At 36.0% G+C, this 24,916-nt stretch overlaps 1 protein-coding gene and 1 pseudogene across 1 annotated transcript; both read right to left on the minus strand.

Moving 5' to 3' along the window:
• Positions 1 to 2,639: 2,639 nt before the first annotated feature.
• Positions 2,640 to 4,118, minus strand: LOC106360549 (diacylglycerol O-acyltransferase 3). Its single transcript, XM_013800156.2, has 2 exons — positions 3,546 to 4,118; positions 2,640 to 3,466 (listed from the first exon to the last, which is right to left on the minus strand). Exons 1-2 carry the CDS (start codon positions 3,921 to 3,923, stop codon positions 2,774 to 2,776), a joined length of 1,071 nt encoding a protein of 356 aa, XP_013655610.2. The 5' UTR covers positions 3,924 to 4,118; the 3' UTR covers positions 2,640 to 2,773.
• Positions 4,119 to 18,516: 14,398 nt separating this feature from the next.
• Positions 18,517 to 19,797, minus strand: LOC125576997 (annotated as a pseudogene).
• Between the last annotated feature and the right edge of the window lie 5,119 nt (positions 19,798 to 24,916).

A 24,916-nucleotide genomic window follows, 5' to 3' on the forward strand; every position in this document is an offset into this window, starting at 1 on the left:
CCCTGGACAAACAAACTCCACGAGCTCTTTGTAGGAATACTCAATCCCTTTTCCACGGTTTTTAATCCAACGAATAGCTGTGACCAGCTCCACAGCAACAATCGCCCAACAGATATCTGTGCATTGTTTATCAAAATAGTCAAATGTGTAAGTGAAAAGAAAAACGAAAATAACAATGTAAAAACAGAGGAATACCGCGAGGTCCTTGATTTTTCACTGGACCGTAATAAGAACTCCAGTCCTTCTTGATAGTTTCATCTGGAATAGCCTAATAATAGCCTAAAGATAAATCATTTAAACACACTATATATAGATATATCATTCATAGATTATCAAGTGAGAACTTACCCGATGTTTTATCAAACGAACATAAATTATTTCTATGGTGGCATCTGTGACTCTTTTTTCCTTTATTATCATGTTCTCGACTTTGAGTATCTCTAGTTTATCAGGTTCCAGCTCTAGAATCTCGAAAAACAATTCTACTGAGATATATTCTTTTATCTTTTTTATATCTTCAAATAATTGCCCTGATTCGTATATAACATGTATAAATTCAAGAATAGTGAACGTTAATACAACATATAGAGAAATTTTAACTAGTTGAACCAAAATCAATAATCTATTCAATACTAAATGTATGCATACTTCGTACGGAAGATGTTCACTCTCCCTAGCTGTCACCCTACTCGACTCTGGCTTTGATTCCATGGATATCACAAAGCTGCAAAAACTACATTCAGATGAGATTGAAGGCGAAATAAACCAGAGTAGAGAAGCTGAGCTAAAATTCATTTTCTTGAGAGCTGTGGAAAGGACCATACTGCCCCTGGTTTGCAACAACATATACAAAGCTCATGTGATTATCAAGTCATTCGCTTCAGAGAATCACAGAAACCCTAGTTCATACCAAGACTATGCAACATATCTATACGCTTTGCATATGATTATCAAGCGACTCTTCAGACGATATTTAAAACATATCTATATGTTTTTTATTGGGCCATGTGCAGTTTATAAAAATTTACATGTGATCTATAAAAATGGGCCCTAATATTTCAGCAAAGGGTCCTAAATTCTAACTAAATTTTGCATAAAAATATTTGGGCCCTGTGCAAATGTGCCTTGAGCACATGCCCAAAGACGGGTCTGCATATGAGCCATCAAAATTACATTTGATCCAATCTCCTGTAGGACGCTTCCATGAGCATGACACATCTCTCCTTTGTAGTGGTGATGCGCTGTAGTCCTGTGCTTTTGTAATCAAGACTGTATTATACCATTCCTTTGAATCATTCCTAGCCTGTTGCAACAGTGTTTTCCATGGAATTGATTTGTGACTGAAAACTAGCTAATGAATTACGACTTTTCCATAGTCTCCATACCGGAAGATCTTGCAAGTGTCATAGATTATTGGAAGTACAACATAGTAAACACTCCTCTATCTTCTCATCTAAGGTGGCTGTAGGATTGTTGATCACAGTATTTGAGATACCTGAGCCTCTCCAGACTTGCATGCACCTTACACATATCGCGGATGGATTGTGGCGTTAGATAGGTGGTCTAATAGAGGATATCCTGATTTTCTAAGACATATACCATTCAAAGTCAGGATTTACAAGCTTATGAATGGTTGTAGGAGACTTGGCATATTTCGAAGCATAGAGTCCAAGCTTGGTCAAGTGGATGAAACATCTATCATTGAACCAACAATCAATAAGGAATCAGAGGTGTTGGTGAAAATAAGTTTTGATGTCAATGATGTGATTACTTTGACCAAACATGTGGATTCAAGGATATTCCATCAGTGGAGTTAGATTTTAGGTACACTAAATTGCAAAACATTTGCATTACATTACATGTGTAAGTCTGCAACATGACTTTCGAAGTCTGTAAGGATTAAGCTTTACTATCACAACAAAGGCTTGAACTGATGGACACATGAACAAATCCTTATGCTTTTGCACATGATAGGAATGCGGTAATCCAAATAATAAAGAAGCAAGGTGAAAGCTCAGGAACTACTGAAGGTATGCAGATTGATTCAACATCTCAGAGTGGTAGGCAAGCTGAAGTAAATGAGAAGAGGGTAGAAGAAGGAACAATAGTGACAAGTTTTATTGAAATAGGATCAAATTCACATGAGACATAACAAGAACAAGGTACTAAACGCAAAGCGCCATACGATACTGAAGAAGACACTACCTGTGATCCAAAGCGGATTGAGTTAGTGGAACCTCAACTTGATGGTGATCAAGGTTTGGTGATTCTCCTCAAACCACCAAAGGAGCCATGAGAATCTTTTGCATTGGAACTGTCAGGGTTTAATCTTAAAGATATCATGAGATCTCACAATCTGCAATCCAGATGCTTGAAGGGCAAGAGAATGCTTTGATAGAGAGTCCAACAAAACCAAGAAACAGCCGCTCAAAGCAGCAAAAGTCAAGACCCTTCTTCAAGCGCTGAAACCAAAATCATGCAAGGTCCCATCTGTATTTTTGTTGCTTGCAGAAACACATGATATAATAGTTTAGTGCAAACAAATGGTCTCTAGTAGTTTTAATCTTATTAGATCGTTATGGCTAGGCCCTTTGCTTAAGTTGATCTATGCAAACATATTTTCATTGTCAAGACCAAAGTACAGAAAAGATGTTTATATATTATTAATGTTCCACTCGAAAATGCACACGAAGACAGATATGTACAATGAGAGAAAACACCACACTACATATATAACTTTAATAATTATTAAACTCTTTCAATATGAGAAATACTAAAATTCTTCACCAAAAAAACTTGTGACAATAGTTTCCACATCCTGCAACCCAACACCTACACAAACGGTCTTGGAAGGCGTTCTAACCGAATCAGTCATCACAGCATCCGTCTCGTTAACGACTCTAACGTTCGGACCATCTCTACACTTCCCCATGCACTTGCAACCCACAGCGGATCCTTCCAAACCAGTCATCGCCTTCTGAAACTCATCCAACAACACAGCTCCTCCTGATTTCTTGCACTTTCCTCCCATACAGACTTCTACTCTCTTCGACGGTAATCCAACAACCGGAACTGCTTCCACCGTCTTCAATGGCAATCCAGGATTAACAACTGAGGGAAAAGCTGTGGTCGCAGCAGCTGATTCCAGCAGAGCGAGCTTCAATGCTTCACCCGTGGTGTTCTTGCAAGAATCTTGTTGGATTCTAGGAAGGGTTGCTACTCCAGATTCTGGTTGTAGTGGCTCAAGAATCGGTTTAGCCTTGTTTCTCAAAGAGCTCATGTCAACAACCTTCCCTTTGTCACAATCACTGTCACTTGATTCAGAGGAAGAAGACGATTCAGAGTCCATTTCAGTCATCATCTTCATGGCTTTAGCCTTTGCCTTCTCTTCTTTCCTCTGTTTCTTCAATAGCTTCTCCTCTGCTTTCAACTGATCCAGCTGCTTAACCAGAATCTCTGTTGCTTCCTGCATAAATTCAAAATTCAATCAAAATCCACAGCAAAATAGTCAAAACTACACAAACAGATCATTCCATTATTCTTACCGAGATTGTCTTGTTTTGAATCTCAGCGACCAAACCAGCTTCTGGATCAAGACCAAACCCTATGCTTGAAAACATGTTCAAGTTCTTAGAAAGAGCTTTAAGAACCTTAGCTTTCTTCTTTATCTCCTTCTTCTTCTCCTTCTCCATGACCTTGACCTTATCCTTCCCCTCACCGCCACACCTCGTCGTCCCAGAATAGTAACTCATGTGCCCTTTGTCCGCAAACTCGTTATTACACATGATCCCTCTGAATCTCCTCGTCCGAAACCCGACCGTCATCCTCGTGTTGCCGGAAAATCGGAGACCGGAGTAACGGCCGTCGGTGACGGAGCCTGAAACACATGGAATCTGTCGGAGAACGACGCCGGAAACTTCCATCTCTCTCTCCTGCCTGAAAGCTTCGACGAAGTCGACTTTGAGCCTTAAAGCGATCGTGTTATGTTATCACGATGTCCTTGAGGCTGTTGCTTCTCGTTTGAGATTTTCTGGTTCTTTACGAGAGAGAAACAACAGTGGAAGCTAACGCGGCGTGTTTTGATTGGTTGGCAGGTGTCGTGAGTTGCACTCAGGCTCCCCACCTGTTGTCGTAAGAGTTCCACACTTTCCCGCGCTCCGGACACGCGCTAGTTGATGAATATCAGCCGTTGATTTAAACTTTTGTGGAAATCTACGGACGAGAAGCATGACAAGAGTACATGTCAATTGCCACGTGGAGATTCTAATACAAAATATTGCCACGTCATAATATAGTTTAGTGAACAATGGAAACCGAGTAGCATTAGCTAATTGTATTGTAGAAAACTTGATACGAATATGTTGAGTCATTATCTGGATTAAAAATAGTTTACGATCTGTATTTATTATGATATTTATAAGTTACGTGTTTAATATTTCAGATATATCTAACTATATGCAATTGGATAGAGTAAAGAACATACTGATCGGTAAAATCATTAAATGTCTACTATATTAATCTAATATAGTCATTAAAATAACGTAATTACAGACTGGGTTAGGTATATTGGCATGGTAACCGGTAAACCATAAATGGGGGATATACACGCCACCTTTCACTCAATGCGCTATCTCATCAACCGCCTTTAAACGTTAGATTTTTAATCTCTTTTTGTCCCACAGCCATATTCACTCCCTCAGCCGTCCGATCTTCAACTACTTTTTCTTTTTTTTTTTTGTGTGCACCGAATCTTCAATAACTTTAAAAAGAAAACTACCTCTTTTAGGCCTCTCATGAATTTGGCGTTGATAAGAAGATTAAGCCCCACACTCAAGAAAGATTCGATAGAGACATAGAATGTGATTGAGAAAGACTCGATATAGTGTCTTGAGTTGTTTTCATTAAAGGCATGTTTATATACATTTAACATTAGCAGTATAATATGTGGCGTATGTGACATAACATTTACAGATGTACCTAACATGTACTAATCTATGACGGAGCTCCGGCCAAACTCCCTCCTGTCAGCCGGAGATGACTAGGAACACGTTGCTTTATCTCTTCTAAACGCAGATAATGTCTCTGGATCGATTTTTTCTTTTGCTATTGTGGTATTTTGTTGCAACTCCAGTTCCATGATATCACTTAAGTCAACAGTTTCAAGTTTTTTTTTTTTTTTTTTTCTGAGTCTTTTCTTACCTTATCCTTGTACAATGTTTCTTGGTTGAACACAACATTCTTGCTATGGATGATCTTCCGCTTTTCATCATCTCAAAACCAGTAAGTTACCATAACTGCGGAAGTAACACTTCTTAGATTTTAAATCAAGTTTACTTCTCGCAACATCATCAACATGAACAGATGCTAAGCAATCGAATATCATTAGATAAAAAAGTTTTATTTTGTTGCCCTCAAAACTTCTTCAGGGATCTTAAATCCCAATGGTTTAGACAGTCATGTTTTTTATTAAAAAACTGTGGTATTGATTGCATATTCCCAAAACATCTTAGGCAATCGCAAGCTCATGTTCCTTGTACGCTCATTCAAGGTTATCTTCATCCTTTATGCTATTCCATTTTGTTGAAGTGTTGTATGAATAGTCTTCACAATCATAATCCCATTATCAACACAATTATCATACCTTATACACTTCAACTTGAGATTCGTCTCAATCTCAACCATGGCCTTCCATCTATTGAAAATCGAAAACACTTCATACTTGTTCTTCATGAAGTAAACCCACAAATTTCTTGTGAAATCATCAATAAAGATCACATTGTAGTACAAACATCCCAGCGATGCAACATGGACGGGTCCCCACACATCAATGTGCACCTGTTGCAACATCTCAGATTTGTCTCTCTTCCTCTTTTAAACTAACCCTGATTCTGTTTTCCAAAGATGAAACTTTCACATATATGATGATCCACTCTCTTGAGATTTGGAAGAGAGCCATTTTTCACCATGAGTTTCATGATTTTCTCACTCATGCGACCCAACCTACAATGTCCATAACTTTGTTTGTTTGGCATTGTTTACTAACAACAATTGTATCTTGATAACTCATTACATATAACTTGTGCCTCTTTTATGACCTTTAGCAACCACAATATCATGAAACTTGACGGTATAGACTATGTATTTTGGAGAATACAAATTGAAGACTATATGTACGGAAGGAAGCTTCATCAACCACTGAACAAGAGACCTGAGAAGATGGATCATGATGAGTGGAGCCTCCTTGATAGAAAAGTTCTTGGTGTTATAAGGTTAACACTATAAAAAAATGTTGCTCACACCGTTGAGAAAGAGAAGACCGCAGAAGGGCTCATGAAAGTTTTTTTTGGATATGTATGAGAAACTTTCAACTAATAGTAAGGTATTTCTAATGAGGAAACTCTTCCACATAAAGATAGAAAATGAGGCTTTGGTGCTATACATGTGAACGAGTTTAACACGATTGTCGACCAGCTTTCATCTGTTGAAATTAAGCTTGGCGATGAAGTGCGAGCATTGATTATTTGCTTGTTTAATACACCTACGATTCAACTTGTTTCTCAATAGACCATTATACTCTTTCAACTATTGATTTTTTTTTATTCAATAAGCCTTTGTAGATAGTTTAACATATGTTTGTGAAACTTGTCAGTTGTCACCCAAAGAGACATACACAAAATAAAGTGTTGACTACATAATAACAAAATCGATTCTATTAAAAGGGAATCATCCTAAAAATATACTATACAAAAATTGTTCGACCTCTGTGTAATTATTAATATTAACTCATTATTTTTATCCTATTTTTGTGGACAATTCTGCCTAACTTATACTTCTATTTAAGTAAAATATAAATTATATTTTTTTTTACTAAGCCCATCTATCTAACCACATATATGTAATTTACGACATATATTATGAAATTCCTTTTTACTTTTTACTAAATTTAATTTCTAATAATTTTTTTACCAAACAATCACAAAAGCTTGATAACACATAAATGTTATGACATTTTGTCGCAATTAAAATAGTTAATCAAATTGATGAAACAATATAGTATAAAAATAGGGAAAAAGCTAATTTTAACCTAATTCATCAATTTATTACTAGAACGACCCTAAATTTATTTTAATTACTAGTTTAAATTTTATACATATTTTACCCCTAAGTCATTTTTCATGAAAAATAATAATTAAGAAAATAACATTACTCACAGACTTATTTTGTCCATGTTTTATGTAGCCACAAACTTATTTTTATTTTTCTTTGGCGACAAATTTATCTTACAGTTTATAGACTTAATTAGATTTCTACAGATTTATTTTGATATATCTTTCCTGTTTGGTTACATATTTATTAAATATTCATAGATTTAATTATATTTAATTTCTCTGGCCACAGATTTACTTATATTTGACAGATTTATATAAGCTTTGATAGATTTGTTTTTCCTTTGACCACCGGTTTTCTATTTCTGACAGATTTATATGGGAATTAACTGATTTATTATTCTTTGACCACAAATTTACTTAATTTTGAAAAATTTAATATGAATTTGACAGATTTTTTTATATCTTTTGACCACAAATTTAATTACAATTTGATAGATTTTTTTACTTTGGTGACATATTTAATAATTCTTTGGCCACAGATTAATTAAATTTTATTTAACCAAACTTGTTATTGAAAACCGGAATTAACCATTAAATATTGATTTTTTTAAATACATATATTTCAATTGAATTAAACCAAAATATTTCTAACCAACAACTTAAATAAACCGAAATAAACCGTAACCAAAACTTAAGCAATCACAGCAGCGGAAGCATGTAAGCAATGCAGCATATCTCTTTGTCACCCCTACTACCATAGCTAATACTTGTGGAGAGCTTATTCCACTTCTACAATGCCAAGAGATGTAGCTTCACCGGTTCCAGAAAATATCACAACAAAGATTTATTCCACTTCTATAACGAACAACGATACTAAACGTTCAATTTACACAATACGTTCAATTTACACAATAATACACATTCACTAATAAAACTCACGTTGCGCAAATAAGACTATACATTCACTAATAGGTTCTCCTACAGCGTCCTAAATCCCAACAACTACATTCCGTCGAAAATCCTGAATGGTTTCATCACTTCACCCTTCAAATGTGCAACCAATCGCAAGACACTCAATGTATTTTATGGTATAAACACTGAATTGTTTGTCATTCTTCTTCCGAACAGTATCAGGGACCATATCAGTCAAGATGGACAGAATCATTTTGACGGAATCATCTTGACAAATAGCTATAATAGCTCATACTCCTTTGCTGACTAGGATCTTTTCCTATACTGTAGAGTACATGCAGATAGTTTTTCTTACTGCTAGAAGAAGCACATCTAACAATGAAAAGCTAAAAAAAAAATTGTTACCACAAAATTCTAGTACAAAAGCGAGTGTTAGTTGTAATCAAACTATTCATCACTAGAAAAACTCCAAGCTATGATACAGTTGAGTTGTGCTTGTTACACTCATTCCCTTAAAAGAATCCACCAAGCATCAACTCTATTCAAGCAATTATCCAAAAAATCAAATCATGTAGTAACAAAAGTTCTTCTCAAATCAATCGCGTATCACATCCAAGAAAATAAATTATCATGTACCTATCACTGAACAATGCATAGTCAAGTATGAGACGCATATGATTCGTTGTTGTAACAAATATTCTGATCTATAACACTTAACACCAAATCAAAAGCTATCCAAACTCCATGGAAATCTCAATGTTCCATAACACAAAATTTATAAATTGGAGGAGGAAACAAAATAAAGATTCGAAACCATGGAGTGACAGACGTAATTGGCGGGGGTGAAGAGATGGTGGTGGTTCTCGTCCTCGGAGTGTTTGACAGCGGAGATAACAAGAGGCCCTCCCACCGGCGAAGTCGACACTACTCGGAGGAAGAAGATTAAACCGCCGGCAATTTTGAAATCAACATCTTCGACGAAACATTGGTTTTGTTTTTGCAGAATGTTTTTCTTGTTCCTGTCGACGACGGCTAGGGTTTTAATTATTTTTCACTTTTAAAATTTTTTATTTACTAAGGAATTAAATGAATAACTAGATTTTGACCCGCGCTTCGAAAGCGCGGGTTTTTCGGATTATAAATTTTTTTTGATATGAATTAGCATTTTGAAATTGGACAATATTATATTACAAAGTTTGTAGTATATCGAAGCAGATAATTCATTTAAAATATATAATTTATGAATTAGTTTACTTCAAATTTTGTATGTACATTCTTATGTAAAACATTATTAAGTATGTGAATTTTATCGAGATCCAAAATACTCAACCGAAATTAATCAGGAAATATAGGTTTGGTTTGGATTCGAGGCTAGGAAAAGTATCTATTGGATATTTTTTTGACTCGCGGATCTTATTTCGGGTCTGGATGCTAACTAAGACCCTCATATAGAGTGTACTTGCGGGATCCGAATGCGCAGATTTTTTTTGTATTATAAACAAAGTTTGATAGGAATTAGTATTTTGGGATTGTTGTACATTACTATGTTACAAAATTGTGTTATATCGAAGAAGAGAATATGTTTAAAATTATATAATATATGAATTGGTTTATTTGAGATTTTTTGTATGTAAATTTTTTTTAAAAAATCTCTCTCTCTCTCTCTCTCTCTCTCTCTCTCTCTCTCTCTCTCTCTCTCTCTCTCTCTCTCTCTCTCTCTCTCTCTCTCTCTCTCTCTCTCTCTCTCAAGCCTAGGCATTTACTCGAATCCGAGTCCAGGGAAATATACATATTAGGTATTCTTTCGACCAGCAGATCTTGGTTCGGTATGGATCCTACCTAAGACCAAGTCTTGTACCCAAAATACATGAAATGTTTTGTGTATATTAGGTATATTTGGGTATTTCAGATATGTTTTTGGTATTATAAATTTTTTTTTGGGGTTTAAGTTTTCTGTTATAGTTTCTAGTTTCAGGTCAAACTTCAGATTTCTTAAAATATATTCCGAGTATTCAGCTAAAAGTTTAGGTACTTTTGGTTCCTCGCGTTATATCTCGGGAAGCATTTCAGATATTTTTGGGTATTTGAATTTATTTTGGGTATTCGTTGGGTTTTTAGACATAAAATTTAAAAAATTATCTATGTTATTATTTTGTTATGAATCGGTAACGTTTTTTTTAAATAGTTCTAGTGTTTTCGCGATATAGTAATAATATAGTGATAAATATGATAACTAACCAATCTTACTTTATATCAACATGTTGTATATTTTTAAGCCATGTTCAAAACTCGAAAGATATTATCCGTACGCTTGGTTGGACATAGCGTTGTTATATAAATAATCTTTTTGTGTTACAGAAAACATAGGAATCGTTGTAGTCCGGTGGTAAGTACCCTGTTATTATTCAATAAGAAGTCGGTTCTAATACCACATGGGATTATTTTTTTTTTCCGTCATTTGTTTACTGAAGGGTATTTTTACAATTACTCTTTCGTCTTCTTTGTTAAAGCAGTTAGGATTTCTGCAAATATTTTCTGCTACCGCCATGGTATTTCTTCTCATTTTTCTTCTGATTTTTTTGAGTTTCTTTCCAGATTTATACTCTAGACTTGTAAATTAGTCATATACATATTGATTTTGAGGTTCAAAAATACAAAAAAAAAGACAAATATTTTTTCAAAACTCCACCTACTTCTTCGATTTAGTCATAACCGAGAAGCTTGGACTCAGGAGCCAAGAAAATTTATATTTACATTCTATATTATTAAGAAGAAGCTATGGGATATTGCGAAAGAGGTGGCTGAGTACATTCAAGGAGTTTTTTCATTTTCTGACAGTTCTTCATCCAAGTTTGGATTCATCATTCAAGTTTTGTATTGAGACTAATCAGTCACGTTTTGATAAGAAGTCTTTCAATAAAAAAGAACTATGTATAATACGGGTGGTATTAAAATGATATGTTGAGTTTAAATGAATCATTTAAGATATTTAGATTAAATTAGGATAGGACCACAAATAATTAGTTAAATGAAATGGTGCAGTAACTTTGTATAAGTAGATTTTTCAAGAATGCTTCCCTTTTAATAGTATAGATGGCAAAATTGTAGTAAAGAGGAACTATTAGGGTTAATTGGTCTGTGTACCTATGTTAGATTATATTGATTACACAAAGTTAAACTAGTAATTAAGTAAGAGACTAGAGTTAATCTGAGTAATTATCTCGTAAAAATATAAACCATTTTGTCTATGTCATGAAGATTAGCCAACATTGGTCAAAGCAATATCATTTATAATCTTTATAGCAGAAATTGTTTTATAACAGAATTATCACAAAATTATACTATATTATTTATTTTATATCTATAAAATTATACACCATAACATTTACATAATTCCTACTTTAATTTGACTTCCTTATAAACCCCACTTTCAATAGTATTTTTATGAAACTATATGTGTGTGAAATATAATTTAGTTCTATAAAACTAAACGAACTTCAAACATATATTTACAAATTTCCAAACGGGTATTAGGTAGGATCTGAACCCGAACCAAAATCCACGGATCCAAAAAAATCAATAATTACTTTAGCCTAGACTCGGACATGAACCAAAATATTTATGAATCGATTTCGGTTAGAATTTTTGAGTCTGGATAAACTGTTCAAACCTATAAAACTAACATATCTTATATCTTTTTAATTATGTTTTAAATAATAAACTCGCACTTCGAAGAGCGGATCAAAATATAGTCTATATTATTAAAAATGAAGTACCGTTTGGTACTTTTTAGAAACATATATAACACTATAAATGAGAATTGTTTATAAACATGGACAGCATTATAAAAAAGAAGTATAGTATATTTTTAGTAATTTCATTAATATAATTACAGTAATTGTATTTTTCATATTTCACTCAGTTTAACAATTTAATTAATTATATTACCTTAACAACACACCACATCATTAATAGTGCAGATTTATTTTCATTAGCTAATCAACATTAACTTTGTGTCAATTATAAAATCAAAAATGTAAAATAACTGGGTTTTGCATGTGGTTAAATGTTGGGTTTAGTTTGTTTTACTAAAACTTTCTTAAAAGAAAATTAGTATCCATCGGTGGAAAATTACGTACCCAAAAAATATAATTCAAAGACATATTTTTGTGAATAAAATTATAACTTAAATCAAAATAATAAAAATATATTACATTTATTGCCACTTAATATTTTGCTCCATATAATTATTATACTAGATAAAAAAAAACTCTTTCTATTTCACTTAATTTAGCCAATCACAAAGAAAGAATCATTTTTATTAGTTTATAAAATCATATAGGCATGAATGCTAGCTATCCATTTAGGTATGAGTTGTTCTTTTTGGGTATCGTTTTTTTTGTTTTGAAATTAAGCTCCGCTTGAATATTATAAATTTATGTGTGAGTTTTGAGTTGGGTTGTTCTGGATCTGGATGAGTTCGGTTCTGACGTATATGAACCTAAAAATATCTAAATAACAAATGTATCTGAAACGGGTTCAGATATTTGTACAAAAAATAACCATATTATCTGATTCTGTCGAGGCCTTTTGAATACAATAGTTATATTTAACTCATCTAAAATATATAACATTAAGTATGAAAAACAAATATCAATATATAAAAATGTAAGAACCAATATATGCGCGGGTACGCAGGTTAAAAATTAAAAAACAAAGAATCATAAAAGTAGGTTAATTAATAACTTTATTGGCATGCCATTGTAGACAAGTGGAAAAACTAAAGGTTATTTCTTATCTATACTTTTGTTTTAATAGATTAGATGGTTCACGAATTAGGGTTAAGGGTCAGATTAGGTTTTAATCGAGTTAAACCAATCCATATAAACAGAATGTGATCAGTTTTTTTTATCAAACAGCTATTTTATTACTCAAGCTTGAGATGCTCTAGGAAACTAGACCGGAACAGAATGTGATCAGGTTAATTAAACTTGATTTGGTAAAACTGATATCAAAATTGTGAAAAATTATTAGTATAGAATAGCAATTGAGAAGCTAAAAGTGGGTGTGTGCTGAGTGATGGTGCCAACTGATGTTAAACTCACCTAACTTTCCATCCCACACAAATAAATCTCATAGGGTGTGACTGAAAGGTCAAGTTAGAGTAAATATTTGAGAGTAAAATATTTTTCAGCTGTGTTACGCTTTTCTATAGCCAGTGGTGAAAAATGAAAGAAATTTTTTTATTCGGTTGCGCTAAAGTTGTTCGTCTTTTAGTGTTTTAAAGAGTAACATTTACTCCATCTTTACCATGTGAAATCCAGCGCAACAACTTTTTGTTATTATTTACTCTAACTTGCATTTTTCTTTTCCGCTCTATTACTCCCTTTACTCTGTCTCTTTTACTCCACTGAGTTACCAATCACAACCATAGTTTCATTGACGGAACAATTTATGTCATGTCAAATTCAACAATTTATTTTTTAATTTCTATTTAACGGTTGATTTATGAGGAGTGGTCAATATTTTTTTTTTTGGTAAGCTGCAGGAGACATGAGTCCCCTACTCTTTATTCAAAATATAAAAGATTACATGCAAATCTGCCGAGGTCTCGATACCCCATTAATATCCTCCAAAGAAATAGCACCAACGCTATCAGGAACAAACTCGAAAACATGCAAACCAAATGATAGAGAAAAAGCATAAGTAGCTAATCCATCAGCTACATGATTAGCTTCCCTATACACATGCGAAATATTGACTATCCAGTCTCTTGTTATGAGGCCATAGCACAGACGTACTAGGAATGACAGGGGATGAGAGTCATTAATCCCTGTCCGAAGAAAATCCACCACACTCTCCGAATCCACTTCCAGCTCTACCCGACAAAAACCACGCTCCCATGCTATGCACAGCCCATAGTATACTCCCCACAACTCTGCCATAGGAGCAGAGCAAATACCAATATTAAGCGCAAAGCCTCCATGCCACATTCCATACTCATCTCGCAGAACTCCTCCTGCCGTGGCAAGACCCGGATTGCCTTTAGCTGCTCCATCAGTATTGAGTTTGATCCATCCAGACGGTGGTTTCTGCCAAGATATCTGCATCTCCACGCGTTCCCTCCCCCGACTGCGTCCACTAAGCTTATCATTCGCTACCACCACTTCCCGAGCTTTTTCTCTAAGAAATTGAACCCTGTCGCGACACTTCCCTTCATCTCCAAACACGTAACCACACCTCCATTTCCAACACCACCAAACTGTTAGAGCAAAGAGCGTGGGCCATGAGTCTCCCCAAATCGGTTCTCTCTTTGCAAGGTTCTCAAATAGTCATTCTAGAAGGGGCAGAGTAAAGAAGCGTTGTTTACTTCTAGGGACAAGTCGTATCCACAACCCTGCAGCCGCCGGACATTCCCGAAGCACGTGTAGTATCGTCTCATCTCCACCTTTGCACAACGGGCATACACTATTATCACTCAAGTGTTGGCGTTTACGTTCCATGTTCGTCATGATCACCTGATGGGTTACCAACCACAAGAACACCCGGACCCTCTCTGGGTTTATAACACTCCACACCCGCCTATACAAAGCTTCCATGTTAGGCCTCGGTACCGTGTTTCTTGTAAGGAAAGTATAAGCTGACTTCACAGTGAATAGGCCATCTTTACTCTCTCCCCACGACATTCTATCTCTAGCGCCAGTTACCTCATCAAGCACTACTGAAGCCAACCTAAGACGGTTCATTTCTGACATATATGGTTCGATTATCTCCTGTATCCAACCTGTTCCCGTCTGCCATAAATCCCGAACCCGTTCCTCTAATCTCTCTTCCGGTAACTCGACCGTACATAACTCAGACAAAGGTTCCCTCAACAGCCATCTATCTCTCCAGAAGCGAATCCGACCGCCATCACCAGTCACCCAAGCCATTCCCGGAATAACAACCTCACGTAACCCCATCATCACGCTCCTCCATGTCGGCGACCACGTCCCCCGTGTTTGTAGCCACAATGAATCATCTATTTCCCCCACATGAAACTTCTTCCTCAGTATCTTCACCCATAATCCGTCTTGCGTATTAAGCAGCCTCCAGCCCAATTTTGCTAATAAGGCAATGTTCATTTCTTTTGCCAAACGTATTCCCAATCCACCTTCACACTTTGGTCTGCAGATCTTTTCCCAAGAGAGCAGATGCTGTTTCCTGCTACCCTCGTTGCTTCCCCAAATAAAAGACCTAGCTATTTTGTCTAACTGATCCAGTGTAGATACCGGAAGAGCTATAGTACTCATTGTATGCACCGGAATGGATGCAAGAACAGATTTAGTAAGTGTTATCCTCCCTGCCAAGTTCAAAAACCTCCTCTTCCAACCAGCCAGCTTCGAAGACACTTTCTCAACTACATCAACAAACGTCTCCTTGTTTATTCTTTTTTGTAGAACATGCATACCCAAATATTTTCCTAACTCTTTGGTTCCCTTAATACCACTTTCCCTGCTTATGGAGTCCGCTAAATCCCGGTGCACATTCGCAGAGAAAAAGATTAGAGATTTCTCTAGACTTACTTTTTGTCCTGACGCTCCACAAGATCTCTCCAGCACTTTGCGAATCACTCGAATCTGGGATATTGATGCCCCTGCGAACAAGATCAAGTCGTCCGCAAAACAAACATGGGACAATGATGGCGCACCTCTAGATAGCTTTATTGGCTTCCATTCTTTCTTGGCAACAGAGAGTTCAATTTGATGACACAATCGTTCCATGCACAGTACAAAGAGATACGGTGATAGAGGATCTCCCTGTCTAAGTCCACGTTGCGGTGTAAATGCCTCTGTCCTCTCTCCATTCCATAATAGACTCATTCCCGGGTTCGTCACGCATTGCATAATCCATTGAATCCACATCTCTGGGAGTTTTGCTGCTTGGAGAGTATCTTCTAGGAAATCCCATCTGATCCGATCATAAGCTTTTTCGAGGTCCAACTTGAGTAGCATCCACCCTCTGCGACCCTTATTCTTTCTCATCGAGTGAACTGCCTCTTGTACCACCACAATATTGTCAGCACTGAGCCTGCCAGGAATGAAACTAGCCTGTGCTGGACCAATGAGATTTGGCATAAGCTTCTTTAAACGCAACACCATCGCCTTTGTTATTATCTTGAACAAGACGTTGCATAGGCTTATAGGACGGAACTGCATAATCCTCTCCGGCTTAAGGACTTTTGGGATTAAAACCAGCATTGCATCATTCATACCTTCGGCGAGGACTCCTGATTCAAAGAACTCTAGCCCACACCTCGTGACTGACTCACCCACTACTTCCCATGAGTCATGGTAGAAGACAGGTTTAAACCCATCTGGTCCTGGGGCTTTGAACTTGCTCATTGATCGAACCGAAGTCTCAACATCCACTTCAGAAAAAGGTTTGTTTAAAATTTCTTTCTCCTCTCTTGTGAAATCCGTAAACCCTTCCCGCGGGAGCTTCTCCGTGTCTAGACTGATGTCCTCCGTTGAGTACAGTCTTTTGTAATAGGTTATTGCTAGCTTTTCCAGTTCCTCCGAATGATCTATCCACCTACCATCATCATCCTTCAGCATATCAATTATGTTTCTCTTCCTCCGAACAATTGTACTCGTATGGTAGTAGTTTGTATTTCTATCCCCAAACACTACCCATTTCTCGTGTGACTTCTGGTACCAGAGAACTTCCTCCTGCTCAAGAACAATATCAAATTCTTTCTGTAAAACCCCTTCCCTCTGCAGCAAGTCATCAGTCGGGTTCCTCTCCAAATCTTCCTGAATTTCTCTGATATCATTCATTAACTTTTCCTTCCTTTGCTTCACATCACCAAATACCTCTTTATTCCACTTTTTAAGCTTTACTTTCAACGCCTGAAGAGCCTCAGGAGTGCGCATATCCCCATTCCAAGAGGCCAAGAGTAGCTCTTTAAAGCCCTCATGCTTAAGCCATGCAGCTTCGAACCGAAAAAGTCTCCTCCTAGGATTAACTCTCTGTTCAGGCTCTAGTTGCACATATAGTGGTGTATGATCTGACGCTAGAAAAGGAAGATGAGCAACGACCGCCTCCTGCCATCTTACCCGTGTCTGAGCGCTACACAAGACCCTGTCCAACCTTTTCGCTATGAAGTTCCGAGTGTCCTTTCCTCTTCTCCATGTGAATGTATTTCCTCTGAACCCCATATCCACCAAGGCTAGCTCGTTTATCCATTCTCCAAAGGCCAGCGAGTCTGGTGAAAGTCTACCATTCCCTCCCGACCTCTTATCCAATCTCAAGATCGTATTAAAATCACCACCCACCAATACCGGTTCCGTAATACTTTCAATCACCCGCTTTAGCTGTCCCCACAGATTACTTCGACGACTAACTGTAGGCGCAGCATAGACCGCAATAAGGTGAATGATTTCCATCCCAATCTCCACCCGTGCATGAACAAACTGTTTTGACGATTCTACGACTATAAGAACTCCAGCATTATTTCTCCACAAGAGCCAAATACCTCCACTTTGGCCAACTGCATCCACCCGAAAAGAATTATCAAATCCTAAGCTCTGACAGATCTTCATCGCCTTATCTCCTCCCGCATGAGTCTCGAAAAGTGCAAGGAAATCTGTGTTGAACTTCTTCAAAATATACCGAATATATCGTCTGAAATTGGGTTTGTTTGCCCCCCGGACAATTCCAGAATATGCAATTCATCATCTTTATGATTCTAAGGTGTACCCTGTTATGCAAGGGACAAAACCCTTCCATCTCCCTGCGAGCTCGTCTGTGTCTCCGAGTCTCCTTGTTCCATCTCGCTGGTGATATTATCCATCGGATTTGCCAGTTCCTCATCTCGTAACTGCAACGGTTTCTCTGCAACCCCAATTGCCGCCGCGTTTTCTCTGAATAGATCCACATCTCTCCCTGCATCTAACCTCTCCACTCTCAGTCTCTTACCAGACTCTGATAGACTGATCTCACCCTTGGTCGGGCCAAAAACCAACCCTCTAGCGGGCCGATTATTCAATTTTTTGGGCCTTCCCCGTGGTCCCTCTCCTGTCTTCTTATCTCCAGCCCACTTATCTTTGTTCCCCACTTTCAAACCCGTCGTTGTGTTTGCTTTCCCGCCAAAGATCAAAGTCTCTTTGCCACGCGAGATTTCTTTACCTCTGTTTCTATCCACATTTATATCCTGATTCTCCTTGTTCTCTTCTCCCGCAGCACATTCTTCCCGTGCTTCACCCAAGTTTGTGTCCATCTCCAAACTCCCGTATTTATTAGATAAAGCAATCTCTGCGGTTTTCCCACCGTGAGCGGTCTCTTGGTTCTGACTTGCCTCTCCACTAGTTTCACCCATCATGTTCTTTGTTTGTCTGGTCCGCATCTGCGACCCTCTCCTTGGTCCCTTTGCCCGAACAAAACCATCCTCTTGCATTTGCTGTTCTTGTCTGTTCTCCAGTCCATTCTTGACCTGCGGCTCTACATTTACGGCCTAGTTAGCCATTCTTTCTGCAATCATCTTCGGACATCCATGCACCAAATGTCCATAAATTCCACATTTTGAACAGATAACTGCTAAACCTTCATAGGCTACGAAGTATCTCTCTCCGTTTATTAGCACTGTCCCTTTCAAAGGCTTGCAAGATTCACTTCAACGCATATTCTCGCAAATCTTGCCCTTTCAAAATTCAATGTGGTCAGATCAACACGAATTGGTCTCCCCAGTCCTTTAGCAATGCCCATAAGTATTGATCGATGATAAAAATTCCATGGGATGTTCGACAGTCTGATCCAAACCGGTGTCGTAACAATGTCATCTCTGAGGGGATCAAACTCTGGCGACCAAGCTCTCACCATGAGGTAACTACCAAAAGCCCTCCATGGGCCTCCTGTTAACGCTGCCAAGTAATCATCTTCCTTCTCGAACCGAACCATGAAGAATTGTCTTGGTAGGTCCATTACATGCATTCCTCCCTTGGGACGCCATAGTTCTCTTAGTTTCTTGTTCAAGGCAGTTATCGCGACACTCCTTCCCAAAACCCTAATAATCATACACTGCTTCCACATCCCGTTCATCGCTTCCAGCACTTCCGATTCGATCGTGATTGATGGTTCACCATCCTCCCCATTCGGAAAGTCCACACGAAGCCGCTCCGACACAAATGAATCATCCATAATACTCTCTGGATTTGGCATGCCTCCCCCATTCGTACCCGCTGCCTTAGCTGCCCATGAGATTACCGCATCTGGTGGATCTCCCGGTGGGCTCGCTCTCTCCCCCACGTCCATCATGGTTGCATCTCGATCCCCCCGACTCCAAAACCCTACTTTCGCCAATCGCCAAAACCCTAGAGTCGCTGCTCATTATTGATTCTCACCTGAGGAGTGGTCAATACAAATAGGAGAATTTTTGTTACAATTTTAAAAATTAAAAAAGGCTCATTTTATGTAGCTTTTTATCTCGATTTAAAATTACGAAATTCTTTTTAGCATTTTCTTAAACATATATCTTTAGCATTAATAAATAGTATTTTTAATAAATCAAGGAAAAATTTCATGTTTGTCACTTTCATGGTACCATGTTTCATCTTTACCACTACTAAAGAGATATTTTCAAAATATATTCTTCATTAAATGGCTAAAGACTCGTATACCCTTGGTCTCTATATATATAATAAATTATTATTTAAATAAATAAAAAATAAAATAAAAAATTCTATTTTCGAATTATATTTTTTTAAATTCGAACGTTTTTATTTGAATTTTTTTATTATTTTTTCTAATTCTTTTTACCAAAATTTGTTTTTGAAAATTGAAAATCGAAAATTATGTTTGAAACTATTTTATAAAAATTTTAAAAAATATTTAAATAATTATTTATATATTTATTATAATCCTAAATTTTACATTCCAAAAATTCTACCCCACCCCTTAACTCTTGGAGCGACTGGTTTTCCCGCTACCACCCGCAAACGCAGCTTTTACGGTTGGTAGCGGTTGTCGGCGGTTTGTAACAATCACTCAAATCGCTCTAAACCGTTTCAAACCGCTCCGAATCTCATAAATTCAAAAGCTGGCTCCAGCTAGCGTTTGCGGTTGCGGGCGGTTGCGGGAGGGTAAATTTTTTTTCTTTTTTTTTAAAACAATATATATACAAAAGTAAAAATATTTAATAAAAATTTTAAAATTGAAATTATGAAAATATTAAAATATATATATATATATATATATTATATTTTAATTAATATTATAAAATTTTATAACAAAAAAATTTCAAAAAATTTTCAAAAAATTAAAATTATAACTTTCTAAATATAAATTTTATATTTATTATATTTTTTTGATTTTTGATATTTTTATAATTATATTAAATGTAAATATTGTTAATTTATTATTTGACTGTTACCGCATTTGGTAGTTAGCCATTCATAAGTCACCCGCAAACGCACCAATTTTTAACCGCAGTACCAGTCGTACAAATCTCTTAAAACCGCTAGAAACTGCAACCGCCCGCATCCACAAATTCCCGCAACCGCAACCGCAACCGCTGCGTTTGAACCATGAAAAGTATTAGTTAACCTTAGGGGTATAAGTGTCTTTTAACTTTTATTAAAAGTGAAGGTAAAAATGGTTAGTGTAAACATGAAAAGTGGTATTACGAATGTGGTATTTGTGGCAATTTTCCATAAATTAATCACGAACCAAAAAATCAATATAAAAATAATTTAAACACACAGACTTAAAGCTTAAACAAAACATTGAAAATACGTAAGTGCGTAATCTCAAAGAAAATGTAAACAGAAACATAAAGGTGATAATTGTCCTAAACATAAACATGTAATTATGCTCGTAATTGTTCTTGGTGATCTTTGTAATGATTTTTATACAAAATAAATAAATTAATAAATATAAAAATATCTATATAAATATAAATATAAATAATTAACTTAGGGTAAATAGACAAAAAAAAATTAAACAAAAAAATAAGTTGATTTGCGTTTGATTACAAATTTTAGAGGGGAATTTTCATTTTTACCACATTATTGTTACTATTATTAATGTTTACTTTCACTAAAGATACATTTTCAAAAATACATTCTTCACTAAGAGGCAAAAGATTCTTATACCCTTGCTCTATATATATAATAAATAATTATTTAAATAAAAAAAATTATGTTTTCGAATTATACCTTTCCAAATTCGAATTTTTATAATTTTTTCAAATTTTTTTTTCGAAATTATTTTGGAGACTATTTTCTAATTTTTTTTTAAAAAAAGTTTAAGTATTTATTTAAATGTTTATTAGAATCTTAAACTCCACATTTAGAAAACCCTACTCACTCCCTTAACTCTAAATCCTAAATATAAATTATTTAATCCTAGGTTTATAAATGTTTTTTCCTCTTTGAAAGTGTGGAAAAAGTGATTAAGTTAAACATGAAAAGTAGTATTACGAATGTGATATTTTTGGCAATTTCAAAGTTTTAGATCATTTTTAAAAATAAACTCCTTATTTATTTACAGTAGCATTTACATGCTTGTATTATGTAATGATACCAACATCTCTCATTACAATACAAAAACACACGGGAATTCCTCACAGAACTCCCTACAAAAAAATCATGTCAGATGAAACTCCGACAAAATAGCATACATGGAAAGTCGTTGAGAATTTTTGAAAGATTTTTGACGAAGACAAAAAAATTGGCTTCCATGAAGCCACAAAAATGACTACTTTTGAGAATCCGTTAAGAATTTCCAACGGATTCTCGATAGATACCAACTCATGGTTTTCAAAATATAGCAGTTTAGGGGTTAACAGATTCAATATTATTACCGAGTCATATGATAAGTGTGAAAATAAGTTCATTCGGGAACTGTTTGTCGTAATTTCGTCCAAAATTTCCCGACTAATTTTTGACGAATATTTTCCTTTAGAAATAGTTCGTCAGAAACTTTTCTAAAAATATCCGATTAAATTCTTTGATGATAAACCGTCATACCCGATAAATTATCGAAGAAATCTTTTCTCTATGTAATTGACCTGACAACAATTTTTTATCAGGGGTCTTTCCTGACGGATTTCTAACAAAAAAATTTTTTGTTGGGAATGGATTGTTTTCTTGTTTTTTTTTGTCATCAACTTATACATAGTCAGTATGATTCTGTAAACCAAATCATGTGATCTGCATCCATGTGAACGATAAAAGACGGTTGCTTCCTAACACTGCGTGCTAGTCTATTCGCTTTTAAATTTTGCGTCTTTGGTACATAGATAATCTCTGATCGGGTGAAACTCTCTTTCAGGATCTTGACATATTCCAAATAATTTGTAAAAGCTGGTCATTCTTCTGGTTCTGAAACCATTTTCACCAATTGTGAACAATTCGTTGCAAACGTAACCTGATATTGACGTAAATTCCTAATACATTTTATTGCCCAGAATAGTGCTTCCATCTCCGCATGAAGGGAGAGAGACTAGCCCTAACATTCTTCGCCCACAATAATCCATCAAATCCTTCTAAGGTGCAGAACCAACTTTGTCCTGAAAAGGTATCACCCTCTTTCCATGAGCCATCCGAAAAAACCATCTTCCTGGAATTGACGGCAGGATCGTATTTACTATTTGTGGTATTATCCTCTGTTCATTCAATATTTGTGTCTCAGCCCACAATGTTGATTCTGTTTCTGCCAATTTAAGCGTATCCAAAAGATTCATATCCAGATTACTGAAAACTTTATTATTCCTAACTTTCCAGATAAACCATAGTATCCATGCAAACTGATGATCTTCCATCTGCGGGAAAACTCTCCAGAACAGATGATCCATGTTTGTGAAGATAGAACTTGTTGGAAAAATAGCTGGATTTGATGGTATCTTCGAAAGAGACCAAACCTGGATTGCTGGAGGACATTCAAAAAACATGAATGTCCTGGATTGTTTTCTTGTAATCTTAGTTGTTGTTTTTTAAATCTTAGTTTTTTTACATCAGATCATATATTACACATAATTTTCGTTAGTATTACATATTTGAACTTCTTTCTTTAAGTAATTTATCTGTAAAGACACCTTCCAGAGCTAGCTTCTCCTAGTAGAGTATTTTCCATCAAATTATCACATCCGTCACTAGTAGGTCTGAATATTTTGGGTATCGGTATTGGGTAGTTTGGGTAGAGGATTAGATGATCTATTTACTACATGACCAATTAGTTTCGGGTTTGGTTAAAATACCCGAAAGTTTTTTGGTTATGGTTCAGTTATTTCGGGTAATTCAGATATATTGGATAAATTATATCAAATAATTAATCCAAATAAAATGTCAAATAATTCGATTATGTTGGATATTTCAGATGAAAATATCCAAATACTATTGTAACACCCCGACCATCCATGCCCGCTTTCTCGTCCCGTGGGCTCCATCTCATCTGATGTACATTGCGTTAATTTTCCAAGGCTTGAAAGTCTTGTTTACTGACCCTGCAATCACCACATGACATTTCATCATGCTTTGGCTTATTCGCATGATATCGCGAATCACTTCCTGATAGGTCACAAATCCTTCCACTACTTTAGCTCAAGCACGCTTAACCCTGAAGTTCTAACGGATGTGTGACGGAAAAGGTAAGTGCACTTTGGTAACATAGGTAGCCAAATCAATTCTCTTAAATCTTTCCACATATACCACAACCCGGAATGTTACAATTCATACTTGCTCAAAGAACGCAACGCCCTCGTTGTGCCCAAGATCGTTACCCATGACTGTATGAGCCTTCACTGACTCCACACTCGTATGGGTTCGGATCTGATCCCACTTGTAATACCCCGACCACCCACGGCTAATGGGTCACCCACGCCCGCTCTCTCGTCCCGTGGGCCCCACCCATCTGACAGGCGGTGTGTTGATTTTTCCAAGGCTTGAAAGCCTTGTTTACTGACCATGTAATCACCACATGACTTTTTCTAGTGCTTTGGTCTCACTCACACGCTATCGCGAATCACTTCCAATAGGTCATTCATTATTCCACTACTCAAGCTCAAGCACACTTAACCTTGGAGTTCTAAACGGATGTGTGACAAAAAAAGTAAATGCACCAAACATAGGTAGCCAAATCAATTCTCTTAATTCTTTCCACATATACCACAAACTAGGATGTTGCAACTATACTTTCTGTTAATCTAGGGTAATTGAGATATTTTTAATAATTGTTTTCAAATATTTTTGAATACTTTTAATAAAATCTTAAATTATATATATATATATATATATATATATATATATATATATATATATTGTTATGTGTTATGTATATATAATTAATATTTTTATATATTTGGTTCTCATTTGGGTTTCAATTCGGTTCAGTTATTTTAAATATAAATATATAGGAACCGTTCGGATATTTGAATGTTCGATTATATTCGAGTTTCAGATATTTGGTTTGAGTCTTTGGTTCTAGTTTTTTTTTGTCCAGACCTAATCACTACAAAGAACCTTGCATTGAATCAAGTTTTGGGTTTATAATAATATTTGGTCGGAAAGAGATGCATATGTATGTATATGGATCAAAACATGAAATCGAATCAAGATAAACAAAAAGAAGCCAGAAACTATAAAGGACAACTGGCGGCGTAACACGAGTACTTGAAACAACGGTCCTGACCGAACATTCGCAAAGCACAAAGACACGTGTGAGCCAAGTTTCAGAAATCAATTCCTCCTTTGAATTCTAAATACTTCTAAAAACAAATAGTTAAATGCCGCCACTAAGTTTTCATATTATAGAAAACTTTATCTTTGATGAATAAAGTTTTGTTGGTCATACTAAAAATTAGTAGGATAATGGTTTCACTGAGCCTTTGCTTGTCTGGTTCAGACATATAGTATTATCAT

Source organism: Brassica napus, chromosome A8 (assembly GCF_020379485.1).
Source record: "Brassica napus cultivar Da-Ae chromosome A8, Da-Ae, whole genome shotgun sequence".
NCBI lineage: Eukaryota > Viridiplantae > Streptophyta > Magnoliopsida > Brassicales > Brassicaceae > Brassica > Brassica napus.